Source organism: Labrus bergylta, chromosome 20, assembly GCF_963930695.1.
Source record: "Labrus bergylta chromosome 20, fLabBer1.1, whole genome shotgun sequence".
NCBI lineage: Eukaryota > Metazoa > Chordata > Actinopteri > Labriformes > Labridae > Labrus > Labrus bergylta.
In genome coordinates this window covers 8,432,272-8,455,806 of record NC_089214.1, presented here as the reverse complement: position 1 = coordinate 8,455,806, position 23,535 = coordinate 8,432,272, and the positions used below count along the sequence as shown (strand labels likewise).

Below are 23,535 nucleotides of genomic sequence, written 5' to 3'. Positions count from 1 at the left end.
TACTTTGACTTCTGCTCTAAAAAAATGCTCGTTCTTTGCGTGATCCAGTCGAATTCAGTTGAAACAAGAAGTAAAACAATCACAGATGCCAATGAGCGACCTTTAGATGACCTTGGGACTCTTTACTTTAGGGAAGCCCCGCCACAGTGACTCACTTTCATGTGTGGAAACCAGAACTCTGAACTCTCGGTGACTCCTGATTGAAAAAGTGTTCACCCAAAAATATGTGTGATCAAAAATGTAAATGAAAAAACTTTGACACTCCAACAAAAATGGTGTGTTTGTTGTTTTAGCTCAGTCATTAGAGCTGGTTCCCCATGGAAAGAGGCTACACTCCTTGTCACACTGGTCGCAGATTTGACTCGCTGTTTGGTGCATGTCATCCCGACTCTTTGGACATTTCCTTTCTCTAGCTATCCTGGCTGAGGAAAGGAGAGCCCCAAAAATGTCATGTTTTTTTGATGACCTCCAACTTTTTATTTTTTAAGAAATGAAGTAGAAGAGTAACCAATGTTTTTTTTTTGGTCCACTGGGATGACACTGATGGGTTAGGTTAAAGGTACAACAAACTTGAAACTTTCAACCACATAGTGGCCCTTTTTTTACCTTCTCTTTTGAGGAATCTAGCACAGCAAACCTGGATCTGATGTGATCTACAATCAGTGGAATCTGTCTTGGTAGGATGACTTATTATGAAAACTCAAAACTGCAAAAAAAAACTACACAGAGCATGGATGCATCAGCTAAAATACATGTTGTGTTTTATGTAGATACAAGTATTTGAGGTGCACATCATGCAGAGCGCATATTTTTGTGTGTGAGACTGTGTGTTTGTCTGAGATTATGTGCTCCATAGGTGTAAAGGTAGGAAGCTTTAGTTGAATCTGGTTTAAAAGCAGCTCGCTTCATTTACACAAAGATTAAACCTCGGACGATCTTGACCACCCTTTGTTGTTTGAGCTTCCTCCAAACCCTCGATTCATTTCCTCACACAAACACCTCTCTCTGCGCGCACAAACACAGAGTCATGAACACACATAGTGGAGGTGTGCGCTCACCTCATATAATCACACCAGGTGCCTGTTTTTTCATTGTCCTGCTGAGAAAATCCTGATTACTGATGGCTTTGTGTGTGTGTGACTGTTTGTAGGTTAGTGAAAGATTGCTGCGGCTGCAGATAAGAGGATTAGAGTGGAATTAGTGTCATTCCTCTATTGCCGCGAAGAATAGGTTCATATCGATTTTAATCAGAGGGAGAAAGATGCACAGAAAAGCAGATAGAGCGCACAGGAACAGACTGTGACAGGTGGAGTGAATGAAGCTGGAGAGAGGACAAGGCTCCTGGAGATCATCGCAGTCGGGATGTTCAGCAGGACACCAAGGAGCTGCACAAGCATCTGCTGCAGAAATATTTGCATGTAGAAACATATACACATGCACTTAACCAAAAACTTCAAGGGACCACTCATGCATTTGCCTCGGTTTGAAGTTTTACCCATGTTCTGGATCTCTCTGGCTGTGGAAACTTCCAGCGGCTGTGGGATGTTTGACCAGAACCACCAGAGTTAGTCTGCAGAGACCTGGAGCTGGAGCTGGTGGGTCGCTGTGGCCGGGATGCTGCCGTTGTGTCAGTGGTGGCGGGGAAACCTGTGAGACATGAGGGTGGACATGTTGACCTTCCTGGCTCTGGCCACAGCAAGCCTCTTCATCATCGTGATGGGTGGTCGCAGCTCTGGACGCAGGAAGAACAAGGAGGTTTTCCTGGGGGAGAACAGCAAGTTCAAGTTTGGAGGGTGAGACGCACGCATGGACATTTGCACATATTTCAACAGCTTAGTGTGGCTATGACGGATGAAAGGCTGAGCGCACACACACACACACACACACACACAACCTTCAGTTTCCAGGATCAGTACTCTTATTGTGTGGTGTAGAAATCTTCTATTTGTCAGTTTATTTCCTACATTTAAGAGTTTTATTCCTTAGCCACACGAGGAGGCCTGCTACTTTTTACCAAGTATATTTAGCCAACATTTGAATATTGTTTTAAAACATGGATAACATTTAAATAAAGATTAACAGATCTGTTTGTAAAATTGAATAAGAACCAGCATTGCACATCGCAGTATCTTGACTATAACTGAAATAACTTCGGTTCTGTTCTAAAATATCTTAGTTAGAAAAAAGTTGGGTTTTTAAAAAAAATATCTTACGACCCATTCTCTCTCCACTTGCTCCTTCAGTGTTGTTAACTAAGTTGTCAGAGGGCTGAGCTCAGTGTGGTACAGGAAGAAGGTTTGGTTTTGTTAAGAGCATGTTCTATAAATGACCCAAATTGCAAAAATCATAATTCATAATTGTAAACCTGGAACATGGATTGCACAACTGATTGCTGAGACGGAGTCAGAAGTCAGAAAACATTTGAATGTTTCCTCTTCAAAAACAATGTGACGGAACATAACCATCTTAGTTTCGCATGTTAGCGTGACAATTTGCTAATTAGCTCTCAACAGAAACTGCTGCTGAGGCTGATGGTACTGTCATTACTTTTTCTGTTTGTTTGTCTGTTGTTATAAAACATGCAGCCCGCTTGTAAAAATGTCTGTATTATGTCAGAGTGAGCATACGTGTGAACGCAACAGGAAATGTTCAGGAATAGTGAACCATGAGCAAGGGGGACAGAGTGACGACATTCATATCATGCTACTGGTGCAATCTTTGTGCATGTAATTCTCTTTTCTGCTCAAAAGTATAATCATTTCCACTCGGTTGATACTGTGAATACATCCAGTTACGCCTAGCTTTGATATGAAGGCTGAAACTGTCATCAGTGTTGGACTCTGTTGCCTCATTACAGATCTTAACACTCAGCACAAACCCATTTGTGGTCACCATTAGTTCAGGTATTTGTGGGTATGTGTGGTTTTCTAGTAGCTTAATGGCTACCTGGTCAACACAGCTCATCACTACATTACTGCACAGTACAGAATATTCTGAGACTTGTCAGGGGGCTTTAATTCTCTTCTTCTAATGAAAACGACACGCAGAAGTTCCCATGGTTGAATCTTTTTCACTTCCCTTTTCACCTAAAAACCGAACTGGCAGTGAAGAGAATTTCCCCTCCTTACTTGTAATAGTTTAATGTCTTCAAAATTACATATTAACAGACTGAAAACTGCCATGGTCTGTCTCAAGCCTTTTATCTTTAAATAATCTGTTACACTTCTCTTTGGGTTATTTGATCTTAAAAAGTGAGCACACTGCAATTAAATTCCACCAAATGTGGGTTTAAATGGAAAAAAGCTTCATTGACTGTGCTGTTTTTATTGACTCACAGCAGACGACTGGCCCCTGCAAATTTCCAGCTGCTGGCAAAAAGTGTGCTCCTCAAACAGTTTTTATTTAGAAGGAAGCCGCAGGAAGCTTTCAGATACTTCTGTTGTAAAGAATGAATAACTGAATGCAGCTTCACTTCTCTGCATCTCTTAAAAGTTGTGTCAGGGTGTTAAATCACTGAGTAGATAAAAAATAATCACCCAGTTAACACGTTTAAACCAAATAAACACTGAGTGTAATGATCCCCTACATTTTCTTTCCAATACCAATATAGTAAAGCATTTTTACTTTGCCAACAACGCTCATATAAATATGTGTAAATAAATCATGAAAGTAAAGAAATTTAAAAAGCTAGAAAAAAGTAAAAATTAAGAGCTAAGATAAAGATAAAATACAAAATGAATGTGTTATACAGTTGTAAATTAATCAAACATATGTAATCTGTTATGTCAACAGGACGTATTGTAATTTATTGAACATTTATATGATGAAAGCAGGTTGTAGACCGGTATGCATACCATGTTTTTGGTTTTTAACTGCAGATAGAAGTACCTGCTCAGGAGGGGTTCAAGTTCTCACAGACAGACCAGGATGTAGTTTGTTAGTTTCATAAGGGAAATTGTCCAAAAAAAAAAAAAAAAAAGGCATTGCGATCGCAGTTATTTTAACTTTTAGTTAGCAGTGTTGAATAAAAAATGTTGTTTCTTAACCTGGTTAAGAAACAACCTGGTGCTTTGCATTGTGGGAAACAGTACGTGAGGGAGACTGGTCTGATGCATACTGTAGATTTTTCCCAAAAAGAACACTTCTGGGTACCTTTGCCCGACTGTGTATCTCGCATTTGTTCACATATTGCAGTCTGCATTCTGCATTTTGGCCAAATCAGTACTATTAGTATAGTAGGAGGTTTCAAAGACAGCCTGAGTCTGCACAGTAGAGCTCAACATCCTGCCACTTCAGATACCAAAAACACAGATCTAACATATAGATAAAGCTGAGAATAGCCCTTGGGTTGGAAAAGTCCCTACATTAGTCAGGTTATGAGTTAATAGTCAAATATGTGGGTAAGTTAAGGTCTACAGTGTTTACTTAAAGCAGACATGAGGAACTTTGTAATAGGAAGCTCCTGTGGACCAGGCAGTACGTCTTAACTCTTTGCTTTTCCTGTCCTGTATTTCTGTGTGAAGTATTTTAACTAAGAATCTTTCTGTTTCATATTCAAGGTGTCACAGAAAATCTGAGAAAAGGTCAACAAGGATTCGTGACTCATTTTGTCCAATCCAAGTTTAAGAAATAAATTTAAGACTTTTTTGATTATGATAACTGTTTAAAATAAATGATCATTGAGTCAGTGTCAGGTTCGAGGTTCTCTGAAAATGTGGTTTATTTGGGTGATTGTGGTTTTGTTTATTTCAAGGTTAATTTCGGGGATTATGGAGATAGGATTTGGCTCAAGTGTGTACACCCTCACAATGATAGGAACCAAATGTGTTTGTGTGACTGTGCATGTGTGTGTGTGTGTGTGTGTGTGTGTGTGTGTGTGTGTGTGTGTGTGTGTGCGTGTCCTGGTTTGTTTGTGTCAAGGTGTGTGAATTTCAAAGAGGCTTTTCATCCTCCAGCACAGAAAATCTCAAACAGCTTTTATCTTTTTTTCCCAATTGTGTGCTCACCTGTGAACTGCACGCGCACACACACACACACACACACACACACACACACACACACACACACACACACACACACACGCACACACGCACACACACAGCAGCATGTAGTGCAGCAGAGAGGAAGCTGTTCGCAGGCTGTAATTACACCTTTTATATCCTGACCCTCGTCTCGTCAGGGTTTCCCATGGTTGCATGTCAGCCATACATAGTATTTAACGCTTTGTTTAACTGCACAGTTTGTTTTCGTTATGTTTCTGGATAGTGGCATTTCTAGAAAAAAAGACTTGCCCTCTGTGGACATACAGTTCAAAGAATTGCATTTCTTAAAGGTCAAATTTAAATGTTTGAAGTGATGTCACAGGATTCAGTTTGACGTCTCATTCTTATCATAAGGACCACTTTCAAGGAAAATTCAGACGTCATGGAAGTTTTCAGGGGAGTTCACTTTTTTTAACAGCTAGAAACCAAAACATCACAGTTTGATATAATAATGCATTCACAGAAAAATGTATCGCCTTTGAAATGTCCCGTTTTCAAAAATGTTATGGACACAAATAATAATAATACACAAATAATATGCAATATTGTAAGGGAAATTGCGAAACAGAATTTAAAAACACTAAAAAATTAGATTAGACTCCCCTTTGGCTTTTTCTCTATATGCATTCTGGGAAATGTAGTAACTTCATGTCCAGGGCTTTAGTTATCATGGTGTTTTAGGAACACAATAAAGTGCTGTCTGCGTGAGGTTGTGCACGTGTTCACACATGTGCAAATGTTTGTGTTTATTTGCTCATGGAGTTGTGCCATGCCTTTGATTAAGGTTATGGTTTGGCAGGATAAGAGTGAGCGGCAGAGAATGCAGAACAGAGGGAGGACAAAGAGAGAGAGAGAAAACCACAAACTGTTTTCTCTAATCAAAACATGCAATTACATCCATGATAAACCAACTAATCACTCAACCAGCTGTCTGTCTGTCATGTTCATCTGTGTGTGTGTGTGTGTGTGTGTGTTTTGTTTTTGCAGGCGTATTGACTACAAACTAAAGAGGCAGGACAGCACCAAAACGCTGCTGATAAAAAGTGAACAGCTGCTGAGGATCGAGGAGCATGATTTTGCAATGAGACCAGGCTTTGGAGGTAAACACACACACACACACACACACACACACACACACACACACACACACTGTGTGCATTTGTGTTCGCATACTGATGAAGTCCCCCATTGGGAAGCCATCATTTGGGTAACCATAGCTAATGCCTGGACCATCAATAAGTTTACACCCAGCCACATGTAAACTAAAGCACATTCTAAACATACTCTTAAAATGAAGTCCTAAAAAGTCAATATGGATGGTTTCTGTTTTGTTCTCTTTGGCGCACTTAGGCAGTAGGGAGGAATTGCAGGTGCATTTTTTTGGACCTAACAAGTTTGTAATTTTCTTCTGACTTTACTTTCTTTGTTTTGTTTGGGTATAATTATAATTTCTTCGGTAGACCAACATAGACCAGAGAAACACTGCTTTGCTCTACCTCATACCTATGTAGGCTCCTTGTGATGTTATTCTGGGAATATCATCTTGACAGCTACTTCAAAATACCCCAAAATATTCATATGTGCTTTCATCAGTGGGCAATGTGCTCAATCAAGTCTGTAAAATTATTCAACAAAAGATAGTTATTTTGCTTATGTAACTGTAATTATTATTTCTAAGTAAGTAGTGAGACGTTTATCTCCTCACAATGCAAGGCTGTCCTCACAATACAAAAAAATCCTCTTAATGCGAAAAACGTCCTGAAAATACTGATATCCTCATGTCTTAGCAATGTCCTCAAAATGCCCAAATTTCCCAACAACGCAATGATTTTCCTTATAATGCAAAATTTCCACAATTAGCAAAACTCCCCTTGAGGACTTTTGCACTGGGACAAAACTCCTGATATTATTTCCATTATAGTGTTGTATAGCGGTCTCTGTTGCTTCATCCTCCACTTCTGCGTTGTTCTATTTACGTCATATCTTGCCTCAGGAGACTCCCGCCTCCCCTCCCGTCCAACAGGTGTTGACAGGGATAGTCTCCTGCTGTGTGGCGCATGTGTGAACAACCAGGACTGGAGGATTACAGGAGCCTGCCTCCTGAAATTCTCGAGACATTTTCAGGAAAATATATGTGGAAACAGCTAAGCAGTAATGGTCTCACAATTAAAAAATGGGACTGACATTTCAGTGATGTCCTCGCAGAAGAAGAATGTCCCCACAGTGCAGGAGTGTCCTCACAATAGAGGAATTTCAGCACAATCCAAAAAATGTCCACATACTGCTTCACTGTCCTTACAAAGTAAACACATCCTTACAATGAGGGAGTATCGTAACAATAATGTCATCTTATTGCAGGAGGATCCCCGCAATGCTATGACATCATCCTAAGGCGAAGCTGTCCTTACGATACTTAAATGTCATCGTAATTTAAAAATGTCCTACCAATGTGAAGCGCCCAACTATATAATCACTTTAAATTAAATTGGCCCACTCACACAAAAAGAAGCACCTAATTTCATCGCATGTCCCAGATGATTTAATTCTCTCCCTCTCATCATTCATCAGAGAAAATCACTCCTCATCTAACACTGATGATGCGTACACGCAGTCTGGTTTAATGATGTGATGATGGGCACCCGGTCACCCAGACAACGGATGTGTCAATCCCAAATCACCAACTCTGACCCAGATTACACCATTGTGTGTCAGGACGAGAATGTGTGTGTGTGTGTGTGTGTGTGTGTGTGTGAGAGAGAGAGCATTAATGCATCGGAAATACATTAAGGCTCTGTGTGGTCGCTCAAAAGTGGTTGTGTGTCTATGTTGTGTTCTGTGTGTGTGTGTGTGTGTGTGTGTGTGTGTGTGTGTGAGTGAGTTGGGGGAGTTCGTGTGCATTAATCTGGATTATATTCCAGGTCTCGAGCAGATGGAGGGGTGGGAAATAAACTGACGTCTAACCACACAATAATAAATGCATACAGACAATCACAAACACATGATGCAAATCGTCGGTTTCTTACTTGTGGATTAAAATAATATCAGTGCATGATCTAAAAGCTCATTAAGAGATAAACATTGTTGATATTTAAATAACTGTGTGTATTCACATCAGCAGGTGTGGAGTAATTACGTTCATTCATTGTTCATCATTTTTAACACTATATTATTATAATGATTGGTATTTCTTCAATTAACAAGGAAAGTGGAATTATTAGCGTTTCTAAATATATTCCGGTTAGTTGAACAGGCTAATTCAATGTGTAATACCCAGGCATGTAATAATCGACAGTACAAGCATTGAAATTAAAGAACAAAAAAATACAACAAACACTAAAAACAATGAAAATACGCTGATACAAACAGAAGCTACACTCTGACAGAAAACATCTTCTGACACAGAAGATTAAACATGACAGCAATCAACAAACCAAGCGCTCAAAGCTTAGAAAAATCAATTCTACCCCAAATCTTGTGTTGTTTCTACATTTTCTTTTATATTTACATTTATCTTGTCTGTTTTTTTACATGTTGTATTCACAGTATTTGTAACTTTGTAACAGTGGGCGTTCTTGGCCAGAGACCCACAAAAAGATTTCAGTGTCAAGGGAAAGTTTAAATGAATAGATCAATCTAGTGGGCAATGCTTATCGCGATCCATGTCAAATTTATCTGAACTATCCTCTACTCTTTTCATGCTGACCACCTCTGCATTGGACCGGAAGTCCGGCTGATTACTTTCTCCAATCATTTATTTCTGTCCAACCCTCAGTGAAAACTATCAAGTTATTACAAATGCTTTAAAGTATTCAAGTCATTTAAAGGAAATGAAGTAAATCCTCACTCAATTTAGTAATTCAGCATAGTTTTTAAGTAAATTTCACACAGTGACAAACGGCTGTTTCCTGAGTCTATATGCTTTGTTGGAATCCTGCATGTCTATGTTGTCCTTCCTGTCATTCAGGGTGGGGACGACAATAGCACCACTGTCTGCCCCACGGCCCTGTGGCATTTCTACGGACTATAATTTTACACCGGGGGAAATCTCAGCTTTTTCCTCATGATAAGCCTATAGCTGCTGCGTTTTTATGAGACTGAAACATCCACAGACCAGATCTGACATTTTTTTCAAACCCTTTTTCACATGTGAATGACTTGTAGTGTTTCCATATCGAGGTCAACCATTAAAGGATTTCTATAAACTTAAATATATCCCCAAACACTTCACAGCACACTACCTCAGACTTCCTGTGTTGTAGGGACATCTTGACAGCAAATGCTTGTAAGTGATTTAATAGCTGCGTCTGTGCTCTGCTGGTGGTGCTGTGTTTTGGTCGTAGCTATCTGCAGTGTGACCTCATTTTGCCTTACCTCAAGTTTCAGGTAACAAACGCTGGATACAATTGACAGATTCATTTCTGTCATAAAAAAACAGGTTTGGCAGACTCCAAAGTTGTGTTTGTTTACCACTTTGGTGTGACAGGATGTAAATGCGTTTCTCAGACAGAATAAAACAGGCAGCCAGTCATTAAAACAATCCACTCTACTATTTTAAGAAACATTTTCTCCTCCTTCTTTAAAGTCTTTCTGCATACTGAGTACGATCACAGAACTCCGAGTACTTTTCTCTTGGGTTGCAACATTTGTGTTTGCTCCTTTTGTTTTTTAAAACTTCCAGCTTGTATAGAGAGTCTACAGTCGACAGAGCTGGCTGTGTTTTGAACAAAGAAAGCTTAAATGGAAGACATCTCCAGCAAATTAGGTAGATACATTGAATCTGTTTCTTCAATCTAGTCTAAGTAGGAGTTAAGCTCAATTTCCGACGTATTACCTCCAATCACTCCAGGTATATGAAGCCAAATGTAAACAAAAGACATGGCTACTGAAACGGTGACAAACACATTTCTTCTCTCTGATGTGTTTTAAGTGTTGATTCAAATGGCTATTCTATTGAATGGGGATGGGAAAGAGTCACATAAATATAGCTGATAATCCTTTTCCAGCAACATCAGTGGGTATAGCTGCACGTTTTACTAAATGATAGTTCAATTGTTTCATTCAACATAGCGTGAAAGTTACATTTGAATCGATAATCAGCTTTTTACAGTCAGTTCATTTACATGCACAGTTAAGTCAAGCTACAGTTATAACTTGTTCAGGCAACTGTCCTAGTCCCGGATTCAAAGCTCAGGGGACAGGGCGATGTCCATCTCCACTACAGTAGATGCTGACATGCCCTCTTTCAGTTACTATAAAACCTTTTCCGGTTGACCTATTAGGTCACATGCTAAACAATCAGCTGACACAACGTAAACTGTGTCTCCTCGTCAGTCTTAAATGTGGGGTTCTTGCTCTATTACTTGCCATGTTGATACCTTTTTCTTTTATTTTTTCTTCCTGGCTTTATACTAAATATTATTGTGCTTGACTTCCGGGTCACACTCCAGAGCAGGAACTGTGAGGCCTAATGAAAATGTTAAGCCCGTTTGGGGCTGATTAAAGTGTTCACATGCAAGAGTAAATCAGCCCCCAATGTGTTACCTAGGTGTGTTAGTACGATTTAGAAAAATTCAGTTTAGCATAATTTGAGCTGGACTAACAAAACAAATCTGGGTTTTTATACATTATGTAAACGTACTGAATGTGTGTCTTCATAGGTGCTTCAGCTGTCAGATTAATATAGTAAAGTAAAACTACAATATTCTGTTTGAGAAAGTACTTCAAATTGAACTTAAGTAGACCACTGCATAAATATAATTGTTTGCCTATTTCTTGTGATGTAAATAGAAATACCCAAAGAAAATACATCCTGGAGTCTAAAACTGCTGAAATATATTGTTTTCCAAAAGTTCAGCTCTGATGTCGAGACTGTACGTTGCTTTAACATTAAAAACCACTGGTGTGGTTCAGTATATAAACTCTGTGTGTGTGGCGGCTAAATACTTACAGATAGTTCAACCTGCAGGGAGCAGAGCTTTCATTACATTACAGTGTTTGAGGCTGAGCTGACTCTGTTACGCATGGCTGGGCTGAGTCAGTATGGATTGTGTATGAGTCTGACGTTCACATTCTCGAAAAGCCGCTTGGAAAATCACCTCTAAATTCCTCTGCAGCTCTCACCTCTCCTCCTCCTCTTTTGATTGGGAGTCAAATGAAAACCCACACTGGAAACATCCTGTGACCTTAAAGCTGCATTATGCTGCTTATGACTGCATGAATTGATCCATCTGCTGCGTTGTGTTCAGGGATTAAACGACTCACATTTTGGGCCAAAATATGACCTTAAAGCTGCGCCAGGCAAGATTTTTATGCGTTATTAAATCTGCAGCAGCTTGCTAACTGTAATGTTGTAGGGTCACCCAAAGAGTACAGAGCTGGATTACATGAATAGCAGGACAATCTGTGCACAGGGGGATGAAAATAATTACATTTGGGGGCATATGCACTAAAAAGATCCTATTTTTTATGGCTAGGTCCTTCAGCTTGCAGCCTTTCATTTCCATTTTGGAGCACCTGCACAGAAAGGATAGTTTGCATCATTGTAACACACGTTTGCAGAGCAGACAAACATTCAGGCGGTCAACCACCTCATACCCTCACCTAACAATGAGACCACCTGAGGCACTTCACTGATTTTCTCTGATAGTGAAACGGGCTGAGCAGGAACCACGGCGACCAACTTTTCCTCCAGATTTCTCTTCTGTTTTTGATCTAGAGTCGTTTTTTGTTTTTTCCACTGATGACAGAGATAAACATTTGTCTCTGATTGTTTCAGTGCGCTTACATTTCCAGGAACTATGATTATGAAATAAATTCAGGGCTCTTCAAAAAAAATAAAAAAGCTCCACAGCAACTTTCTCATCAACGTGTTGATCGGCAAAAAAAGTCAGATGTTGAAGCAGACACAAATTCCCCAATCCAACCCCCCTTTTGATGCAATCCTGCCCTTACATATAGTTATGTTTATGTCCAACTTGCTGAATGTGATTCAGCTATTCATATGGATCTGTTTTGGTGCTCATTGTAACATCAATTCAGGTGCATCCTGGTAGGAAACATTACTTCTACCTTCAGTGTTTTGTAGGAAAGTAGGATTTAGACTAGTTTGGATATCTGTTAAAATACACAAACTTTGAGCTCATGCTGAAACCGTGCATCACATAAACTAAGAGATTTGAGTGTGACCTCCTTTTTACATATGTTTCTCTTTATAAATGCCCAAAACGTTCTCTTACTGGGTGTGACATGGGAAAGACAAAGCAGTAAAGAGAGGGAGAGAGTGACCTTCTCTTTTAGGTTTTTCCCACCATCAGCAGATGTTGTCGGGGCTACGCTGGCTGTTGAGTCTGCACTGCTGGTGGTTTCATCATGAGTCATGCCAGCACAAAGGCTGGCCTGCAGCAGGAGCTTTATGGTCCAGATAGACTTCATTAAATAAAGTGTTTATTGAGCTGCAGGCCTGCTAACATTCAGGTGCATTCAGGAATTAACACATTTTACATCCGTTCATGCAAAAGCACACTTTCAAGTCGTTGTGTTTTTCATTTAGAGTGAGGAGAGGAATGTAACCTTGTAAACCACGGCCAGACGGAGGTTACGGTCAAACCCAAATCAGTTCAGGAGGGACTCTGTGTGTCTGTGCATTGTAAACCAGCAGACATGGTTTTGGTTATGTGCAGATCAAAAGGGTTTTTTTTAGTGTTCAGTGTGTGTTTCGTGTTTAGTGATGTAAATCCATGTGCAGAAACTGATAATCTACCAAAGTCCAGGTAATTTAAACCAGGGATCTCTGAGAGAACAGAACTAAATGCAAGGAAAACACTACTTTAATTTCCAGGTTTGTAAGTCACATGCAAAAGCTTCCTGAAGAGCCGGCATTCTGTTGAGATGTCTTGCTTTGTGCAGTGTTGTTTATACCGTGAATTGAGAGCAGAGGCTATCCTATCAAATGATGCGGTGCGATTGCTCTGTGAGGAAAAGGAAAGCATCTTCTGAAGCTCTACCAAAAACATTTCTTTTAAGATGCACAGAGCCAAATGGTAGCACATACTGATGGGTTACATTAGTCGATAGAACACCAGTTAATTCAGTCAATTATTCTTTGCTTCATGTATCACAAGGCATTACATGGTCTATCTTCTTTAAATTTTAAAATGCTGTTCACTCTTTTGTAAGGCTAAAACTAAACATGCTAGGGCTTTGTTGCTGTTGTTGTGACTCCTCACGGCGTCGCACAAAGTGTCAAAATAACCTTTCATGGTGCAATTCCGCAACAGTGCTGCTCCACCATCATTAAGCCTGAAGACATTAATTTTAATTCTGCTACCCCGTAATATTTGTGTCCAAGTCTGTGAATTCACATAGGGCGTTGCAGAACTGCTAGAGAGCCCAGCACAGCGGAGCTCCACATACACACACACTGATACATGCACACACACACACAGTGCTGTTCCTCCCCCGCAGATCCTGCCTCGTCCCTGTAACACCTCTGATACCTCCGAAGGCGGCACAGAGTGAGGATCACTTTGTCCCCTTGGTACATTTAGCATCATTCATATTAAATGCCTGCAGGTCACAGGGGGGTAAATATTGCACCTTGAGTCGGTAGTCTGAGTAGAGCAGAATAAAGTCAAATCATTTAAGCCATTTAAAGCTCAAGTTTGCCTTCCTCTTCTGTTAAAAAATATTTTCAAAGATCACAAGTAACAGTTTTCTGTAGACATCATTGAAATGACTTCATAACAATGTTTAGTTAAGACCTTCTATGAATGGAGGATAGTCACTTAAATACTGTTTAAGAACCACAGTGACAATGCAACTTCAACGCTTTAAATTTAGCCCGGTTCAAACTAAAATCACCAAACAAACATACCAAGTCTGGCCAAAGTTCACGGTTGTCAGAAGAGACTTAGTGGTTCTGTATGTTTGACAGTCATGATTGCTCATTCTTGCAGAGCATTCCCCTCTCATTGTTAAACTCTTCACATTGACTCTAAACAGCATGCTTAGTGTGTTCCACATGTTTATGAGTTGAGGACAACAGTTAAATCTTTGCTAATGCTTGTGGTCGAGTGAGGAAAGAGCTTTTTTTCGCCTGAAGGCCGCAGCCTTGGATTAAAACTAAAATTAGCCGACCAGATTGACCACCAATCATAATCAGAGTTGCTTACGGGGCGTTCAAACATCCTTCATAAACTTTGTCCGGTCATGGTGTGGAGACGATTCAAACAAGGAAGTGAGACGCTGTGATTTAAGCTTATTTTTTTTAGGGGGGATTTGTGCTGTTGAGCTATTTCTGCTCTGTTTGTGTTTTCACAAATCAGGTTGTTAAGGTTTAGCGGTTAAACAAGCTTAATCTGCTAATGAGGCAGATGGAGCGGGGGAGTGTGGGGGACTGATGAAGATGACTGTGGTGAGGAAAAAGGATGTTTTCACCAGTAGTAGACCAGAGTGAGGTTTGATGATGCAACTAAAGCGAAAGATGAAATACAAGCCGATTTTAAAAGACATTACAGACCAATTGTGGTGTTTTTTACACTTTTTTGGGGGTTGAAAAAGGCCCTGAAACAACATCATGGGACATTTAAACTCTATATTGAATGTTTCATTGCATGTTTTCTGTTTTTAACGGGTAAAATCAAATCATTCGCAGTTATATGCACACGTTTGTGGTTTCATGATCCAAATCACACTCATTTATTTAAAAAAAAAAAAAAAAAGAAGGTTCAATTATGTTTTTCCAACTGAAAGCGTTCCAGGGAATGGTTCAGGTTGAACAAGAACAGAGAATCCTTTTACCTGAATCCTCTTCAGATGTTCAACATGTCACCTCAAGCACAAACCTCACCTTGATTTATGAGTGCGAGTTAAACTAATGATGTTGTTTAACCTCTTCTTTCAGGTTCAGCCATCCCTGTGGGCATTGACGTGCAGGTGGAGAGCATCGACAGCATCTCAGAGGTCAACATGGTGAGGAATCAATGATTAGCTACACTATTGAAATACAAGCTTCATGTCAAACTTATAATGACTGATGAACAAACCTTTAAAAACGTGAATGAAGACATTTTCTGTCCTTTGTTGAACCTGCTGGGTAAACAGGCCTGCACTAATCACTCAGCGTGCTGCGTTTTAACTACAGAAAATTCATCAGACAAACCGGCTGAGATTTCTTTGAGCTTGTTAAAGTGTTAAAAATAACCTTTAGCTCCACTAGCTCTGTTTTCTGAATGGTTTATTGTTGGTGCTGCTGTGGCAAAGACAGTTCAGAGCTCCACTGAACACCGACAGCACCGTGAATTTTGCATCATGTGCTACCGCTATCTGATTCATGAAGAAGTTACACTAATGTCATTAAAGAGCAAACACGCCCAGAGAAAGGTTGTCCTGCTCTGTGCAGTTAGCTCTGGTTTTTGTGTGATTTTGTAGAAGAGGCTGTTTGCAATTCAACTCTCTTCACCTTACAACACATCAGGAGCAGAGATAACCACCTCTGCTTTATCTGTGTTCAGTTTGAGAAAGTTTTCCGCCAAAAATAATGCTGTGCATTCACTGATTTAAAAATCTGAAGTCTTTTTGATGGGCTCTGTGATTTTTTAACGACAGTTTAAAGGTCCCATTAAGTTGTTTTTCTGAAGTTTTTGTTTGGTCCACATACAATAACCTTCAAGGAGTTCACAAGGTTTAGAATATTCTGTGACAGAAAGCTGTAACTTTAGTGGGATTAAAAAGGTTTTAATGTCAGATTCAGGCTGCTCTGACATCACTTCTTGTTTGTACCCTATGTCTGGTGTGTGACCCCTCGATGGCTCCGCTTTTAACTCAAGCACCCATTTACTACAAGTGTTTTATCGCGTTCCTGCAGCCAAGAGAGACGAATGGCAGGGAGGACGGTGTTGTCACGGCGGCTTCAACCGGAACGCTGAAAATCTGCAGGCAGCCTGTACTTCACCTCAGGCCTCAGGCTGCTGCAGAAAAATGTTTCATACATCTCTGACACTGATTTCTGAGCCTTTTCAACTCCAATACTACCAGAAAAAAGACACACTTACAGATTCATACACTTTTGAAAGAATGGGAAACTTAAATAACTCAAATAAGATGGTAAAGTGTTGTACAAGTGTCATATATTGTTTTTTATTTGTTGCAAGTTATACACTCTATAATGTAAGATCACAGATCTGTAACTTAAAACTCAGACACATAACAAACCTTTTTTACATTTTCTGCAGGACTTCACCATGACTCTATACCTGCGTCATTACTGGAAAGACGAGCGGCTGTCGTTTCCGTCCAGAAACAATCAGAGCCGGACGTTTGACTCGAGGCTGGTGAAGAAGATCTGGGTCCCCGACGTCTTCTTCGTCCACTCGAAGCGCTCGTTTATCCACGACACCACCATGGAGAACATCATGCTGAGGGTTTACCCCGATGGAAACATCCTCTACAGCGTCAGGTACGGGGACAGGAACGGGAGGACAACTTCAAGTTATTTCACATTTTCAGATGTGTTTTGTAGATGTGGAAAGTAATAAAGTTTTTCTTAGTATTTTCGAACATTTCACTTATTTTTCTTCTATAGGAAAACACATCACTCTATGATCCTCTTTGTTTATCTGACAGGTTTAATGCTTATTGTTTCAGATAAAATGTTATACCATAAAACTCAATTAATAGCCCAGGCTTTTATTTACTGCAGTCTTTGAAATAACTCTGCCTTTGTTAGGGACAGGCGTCAATATGAGATGGGCCTTTAATTATTTAAAAACAAAACTCATGCACAGCAATAATGGAAAAGACTAAAACATTTACGTTACACCAGAAAGAATATTTCAGTGTGAATGAAATAAGGCTATTAATAAACAATTGGATCATAAATCAGTAATTTGATCTTTCTTTGTAAGAAAGCCCAACCTGCTGCTCAGTGGGGGGAGAGGGAGACACCTTATTAATATATTTATGATATGCAAACTCATCCACACTTAATGCACAGAGGCCTCTTATGAGAACTAAACACAAAACACCTTAAAATGTGAAAATACAACCAAAGTTAATTTACAAGTTGATAGAAATTAAAGTGGCATCTATTACGATCATCATTTAAATTGTTTCTCAGATAAGCATCAAACATGATTTCATAGTTGCAATATGTCAGGTGTGAGGATTTGCTGCTCTCGCTTTGCTCCATAAAAAAATGTGTTTGTACATATTGCAATAGTTTAAAGGTTTGGACTGATGTTTGGAATAATTGATGATTGGGGCGTGATGACTTCATGTGTTGACATTTGTTTTTTTGCGTTTGTGTTTTTCAGAGTCACAGTGACGGCTCTCTGCTCGATGGACTTCAGTAGTTTCCCTCTGGACACACAGAACTGCTCACTGGAGCTGGAGAGCTGTGAGAAACACACACACAAAAAAACACAAAAACACACACACACAATATTTATATACTGCACTTTCCCTTGTCCTCTTACATCATGAAGTGAGTTTTATTTTATTATCACAACATGTTTATATGGCAAATAAAGGACTGGGTTTAAATCTGACCCAGACCCTTTGTTGCGTATTATTCCCTCTCTCTCGCTCTCTCTCTCTCTCTATCTATCTCTCTATCTCTCTTGTTCTCTTTCTCTCTCTTGTATTTACCATTTATCTACATCTCTGTCTATTAAAGGCCATAAATCCCCTTAAAGAGAGGGCTAAGTGTCCAATTCTAAACAAAAAAGGAGCCAAGAGGTCAGCAAACACACAGCAAACACACAGCACACTACAAGAGTAGCTGGAGTTGTGCCGGAAAAAATCCCACTCTGCTTCTTCAAACAAAAAAGGAGCAAAACTGATATTTTCTATGATTATTCATAACAGGACCTCTCAGTTTCACCAGGTGACCCATTTGAGGGACTAGATCCCTAGGTCAGGAACCAATGTACTACGTTTAACAAGCTGAATGTATAAGGTGGTCAAATGTTACTCTAACTTTGATGCCATGCAGGAGGAGTCAGTGCTTTTATCTGAAGAGACGTATACAGTTTTATTCATATAAGGATATAAACAGGGTAACTTTTTCTAAATACTTTCATCGCAGGTAGCAGGATTTAATCAGACAACTTCCAGCAGCAGCAAAAAAATTTCTCCATCTATTTTATGTTTAGTTCTCATCTGTTCTATAATATTCATCACACTGATCTCTTCCTGTCTCTCTCTCTCTCCACAGACGCGTATAATGAGAACGACCTGATGCTTTACTGGAAGAATGGGAACGACTCTCTGAGGACGGACGAGATCGTCTTGTCTCAGTTCTTCATCAAGCATTTCCACGCCTCCAATGGCCTGGCCTTCTACAGCAGCACCGGTGTGTGTGTGTGTGTGTGTGCGTGCGTGTGTGTGTGTGTGCGTGTGTGTGTGTGTGTGTGTGCGTGTGTGTGTGTGTGTGTGTGTGTGTGTGTGTGTGTGTGTGTGTGTGTGTGTGTGCGTGTGTGTGTGTGTGTGTATTCATGTGCTTGTGTTTTCCTTTGTTCTTGTGAGTGTCTGTGTGTGTTCAATAACCTGAATTCAAAGAGAAAGAGCAGCAGCATCTGTTTTCTATCCATTGTGAATAACAATTCATTTGTATATTCTTAATAACCAAAAGTATGTAGACTCTGCAGTCTCTTTGTGTTTTGTTTATCTCTGCTTCCTGTCATGGTTCAGGCTTCTCATTTCCAATAAAGGCACATCTTAAGGCAACATTATGCAAGTTCACCTTAAAGTTAACGATTTAAATTATTTTTATGTTACTCTGACTTTGTTAGGAAAATGTGTCTCTTCTGTTTCTAACCTGCACCACATTCTTTGAAGTGTTAAACATCTCTAAAAGTCTTAGCGCTTTATTCTCAGTACTGACCACATGGTAGGATCAAAGAGACCAAGCGGATGGTTTTGTGGATGGTTAAACACTGACAGGCTACAAGCCAAAAACAGAAAAACAAAACGAAACTGGTGAGTCCTAATTAGTACCACCGGCCATACTCCAGTGAACATGCCCACCACCAATCACTGAGCAGTAAACAATAAATAAAAACAACATGTTCCTTTAAAGGTCATGTGAGGAGTTTTTAGCTGGTCTGAATTTAATACAGATGCTTCTCTATAATTCACAAAAGCAAATGAGACTATCAACAACTTTTTTGAATGATTATTTCTACAAATAAGTTATTTCTAATTCCATTTACAGGATCAGTGTCAGCAGCACCCTGCAGGAAAAAAAGCCTGTATTTCCACAGCAAGGATTCACAGTGACTTGCAATTTAGAAATTAAAAAAATAAAGCAGGATGAAATATTAGCAGAAAATACAACATACACACACATGCACAAGACTAGATCAGCACAGAGATACGAGTTACCACTTTGTCCACAGGAATCACTTCAGATCAACACAAAAGGGAAGTTTAACTACTGCACGTGTTGTCAATCTGTTGATGTTTTCTTAATTTGCATTTGTTTACATAGAGTTGTAATTCATTTAGCTCTCAATTGAATCATGATTTAAGCTTTAGGAAATTATTCAAATTTAAAAAGAAAAAGAAATGCATCCCTAGTTGTCCCTGTATTGACCCACAGACAGATGTGACTTTTCACAAGTGTCTGCAAAGCACATTTAATCTTTTCAGGGGATTCTAGATACAAAAAAAAATGTAGTGGCAGATTTAGACAAGGATGTACTTCCATCTTCAGTTTGTGTTTGTCATATGTATCTCTGCAAAGCCAGGTTCAAACCCTGCAGCCGGGTTTAACATGTTGTCCAAACTGCAGCACTTGAAGGAACATTACAGATACTCAACAATGTGTGTCTTTCTGTCAGGGTGGTATAATCGACTGTTCATCAACTTCATCCTGAGGAGGCACATCTTCTTCTTCATGCTGCAGACGTACTTCCCCACCATGCTGATGGTGGTCCTTTCCTGGGTGTCCTTCTGGATCGACAGGAGAGCCGTCCCTGCTCGTGTCTCTCTGGGTAATGCTTTAAATTCAAAATAACATGAGACAAAACCCACGTCTGAGCTCTAAAATGTCATGATTCACTTTGTGGGAACAAACTGTCTGGCCCTGAAGAGGAGACCAGTGTGAACTTATTTTTATTTTTCAATGATATACTGAACATTTTTATCATGTGGAAATTGCATGTTCAGACTCTGTATGTGTCACTTAGAAAGACATCTCAAGTTTTTAGCTACCTACAGGTGGATTTTTTTTAGCCTTTCTGCTCCTGCTTGCATATTTCTGTGCCTACTGTTTCCCACTTGGCGGGGTTTGACATGTTACTCTCTCTGTTGGCATGAACACAGCTGCCTTCCACCAAGTTTACATTAAATCAGTTTTGCTGCACACTTTCAATTGAGGACTTTTTTAGACATAAACAAATTAGGATTAATACATTTTTTACTTTCAAATTTCATATGAAACTCAACGACTCAGATATCTTTTGCTTTAAGACAAACTTCCTTGAAATTGCTGTTCTTGATCTTTGATTTGAACTCTTTTTTTTTCTCGCGTCACAGATCAAATAAAAATCCATTTCATGTATTTCAGCGCTGCTGTTGATGATGAAGAACTGTCATATCATAATTATAATGATCTCTGTTTAATATGAATTTTTCAATAAGTATTAAAATAATTTGTTATTCTAAGGGTTTTGTTAAAAAGGCTTTCTTTAAAAGTGAACCAGTGCCACTGGTAATGTGATGCTTTCTCATTCTGCAGGTATCACCACGGTGCTCACCATGTCCACCATCATCACCGGAGTGTCCTCCTCCATGCCTCAGGTATCAGCTGGGGTTGTTTGGGTCTAAGATGCATTCAGGTACAGTGGGACTTAGTTATGTGTAGTTATTGTTTATATTTGATCGTGGTGTGTTTGTGGTCCAGGTGTCATATGTGAAAGCAGTGGACATCTACCTGTGGACCAGCTTCCTGTTTGTCTTTCTTTCTGTGATCGAATATGCGGCTGTGAACTACTGCACCACTCTTGAGGAGATGAGGAAGATGAAGAGGGGGAAGGTCAGCACTGACGACACATGGAGATTATTCCTGCACAGTGAGGGAACCATGGGAAGAACAGGGAATCATACCACTCAAATTTTTACCTAGAGTCTCCCTCTAGTGGCCACTCAGGGACACTCACAGCAATTTTAATCTTTAATTTTCTCTTCCACATATCTTTTGTATTCATGGAAGACCCAAATTATTTATATTTTTAACCAATCAGATTTATTTAATTAGAAATTGTGCAGTTTGGAGCACAGAAAGTAAAAAAAAACATGTGACAGAACAAAGAAACAGAACAAAACAAACAAATTTAAACAGTGCTTCATAGACTTTTTGACACTATTTATTTTTCAGGCACACATTCAAGGCTTACTAAAAACAGCTTCACAACCCACTTTTGGGGCCTGACCCACCTGAGAACCACTGCTACTGTATAATGGATCTGAGAAACTTTAGCTAAACATTTTCATAAGTAGCCGCGACACATTTTCAAACATCATGCTTTTAGTTATTGTCTGCCAAACCCTACATCTTTCATCTGAGGAGGATTGAAAGGTGCTATTTAACTAACACAAAGACTTTTGATAAACCTGATCAGCACAAAATTAAATGTAAACATCACATTATATCTTATTTGCAATTAAACTCTTTCTGTACGGTTTCAGATCCCATCCACATATAACGCCAGCCAGGCGATGGCCTTCGACGGCTGTTTCCATGACGATGAAATTGAGCTTACTACATTCCCTCGAATGGCGCCCACCCTGACCACTGATCCCCTCACCAGTTCAGCCCAAAGCCCCGACATCAGGCCCATAGAGGGCACTCGCCTCCACCGGCAGCGGTCACTGCGGGAAAACGTGGACCTGCTGGTCAGCAACAGCTACATGATCGACTCATACTCCCGCCTTGCCTTCCCAATGTCCTACCTGCTCTTTAACATTATCTACTGGAGTCTGTACTCCTGATCCAGAACTGAAAGATCTACTGAAGTCTGTACTGCTAATCCAGAACTGAAAGATCTACTAGAGTCTGTACTCCTGATCCAGAACTGAAAGATCTACTGAAGTCTGTACTCCTGATCCAGAACTGAAAGATCTACTGACATTTGTACTCCTGATCCAGAACTGAAAGATCTACTGACATTTGTACTCCTGATCCAGAACTGAAAGATCTACTGAAGTCTGTACTGCTAATCCAGAACTGAAAGATCTACTGGAGTCTGTACTGCTGATCCAGAACTGAAAGATCTACTGGAGTCTGTACTCCTGATGCAGAACTAAAATTTCAACTGGAGTCTGTACTCCTGATCCAGAACTGAAAGATCTACTGACATTTTTTACTCCTGATCCAGAACTGAAAGATCTAATGGAGTCTGTACTCCTGTTCCAGAACTACAAGATCTACTGGAGTCTGTACTCCTGATCCAGAACTGAAAGATCTAATGGAGTCTGTACTCCTGTTCCAGAACTACAAGATCTACTGGAGTCTGTACTCCTGATTCAGAACTGAAAGATCTACTGGAGTCTGTACTCCTGATCCAGAACTACAAGATCTACTGGAGTCTGTACTCCTGATGCAGAACTACAAGATCTACTGGAGTCTGTACTCCTGATCCAGAACTGAAACGTCAACTGGAGTCTGTACTCCTGATCCAGAACTGAAACATCAACTGGAGTCTGTACTCGTGATCCAAAACTGAAAGATCTACTGGATTTTCTACTTCTGATCCAGAACTGAAATATCAACTGGAGTCTGTACTCCTGATCGAGAACTGAAAAACTCACCAGACTCTGACGATTCAGCAGAGAGTGAGCTGAAGTATACCGATTCTTCGCAGGGCTCTGCTGACTCTGAAATAAGTCTTTCTCACAGGAGCCTCTTCAGCTGCAGCTCCAACATTAATGGTCTTCCTTACAGGAGAAACAAAAGCATACCAGTACCTCAGAGTATGGAACTCTAAATTGACCACAGTTACAACCAGACATTGGTCTTGGGAGCGGTTTGAATTGAACATAATGAATCTTCTTTCTTTTTTTTTACAATCTTTACATAACTTTTATAATAAACCACTATAATTATCATTTTCCCTAACACCAGGGAAAATCAATAAGAATTAACCGTTATTTAAACAAATACATATATTTATACTCCTCTTTTGATGAATAATGTGAATGAGCCAAGTAACGACTGAACATGATATTTGATTTAATTTCTCATACAATTTGTTTTTGTTTATGAAGATTTAAAAGTGAATTCATGTGTACTTCAGGGACATGTGAATTTTAAGTTGTAAGCCTGCAGGGATGTTACTATTAAACAACACCTTTGAAGTGGCTCTATAGAAGTTTCTTTGGGCACTCCTGTTTTGAATTTTGATAAATACAAAATAGTTGAAACACGTTGTTTGTTTGAAAGTGAAGTTTAAATTAAAAGAAGCAATACAGCCTTTATGGAGGACTAAAAGTG

At 39.7% G+C, this 23,535-nt stretch overlaps 1 protein-coding gene across 1 annotated transcript; it reads left to right on the top strand.

Annotated features, from left to right (window-relative positions):
- The first annotated feature begins 1,109 nt into the window (after nucleotides 1–1,109).
- Nucleotides 1,110–23,403, top strand: LOC109994292 (gamma-aminobutyric acid receptor subunit rho-3-like). Its single transcript, XM_065949138.1, has 10 exons — nucleotides 1,110–1,793; nucleotides 6,030–6,142; nucleotides 14,944–15,011; nucleotides 16,274–16,497; nucleotides 17,354–17,436; nucleotides 18,256–18,393; nucleotides 19,883–20,035; nucleotides 20,782–20,843; nucleotides 20,947–21,078; nucleotides 21,732–23,403. The coding sequence occupies exons 1-10, from the start codon at nucleotides 1,657–1,659 to the stop codon at nucleotides 22,032–22,034; spliced, it is 1,413 nt and encodes a 470-aa protein (XP_065805210.1). The 5' UTR covers nucleotides 1,110–1,656; the 3' UTR covers nucleotides 22,035–23,403.
- Nucleotides 23,404–23,535: the final 132 nt, after the last annotated feature.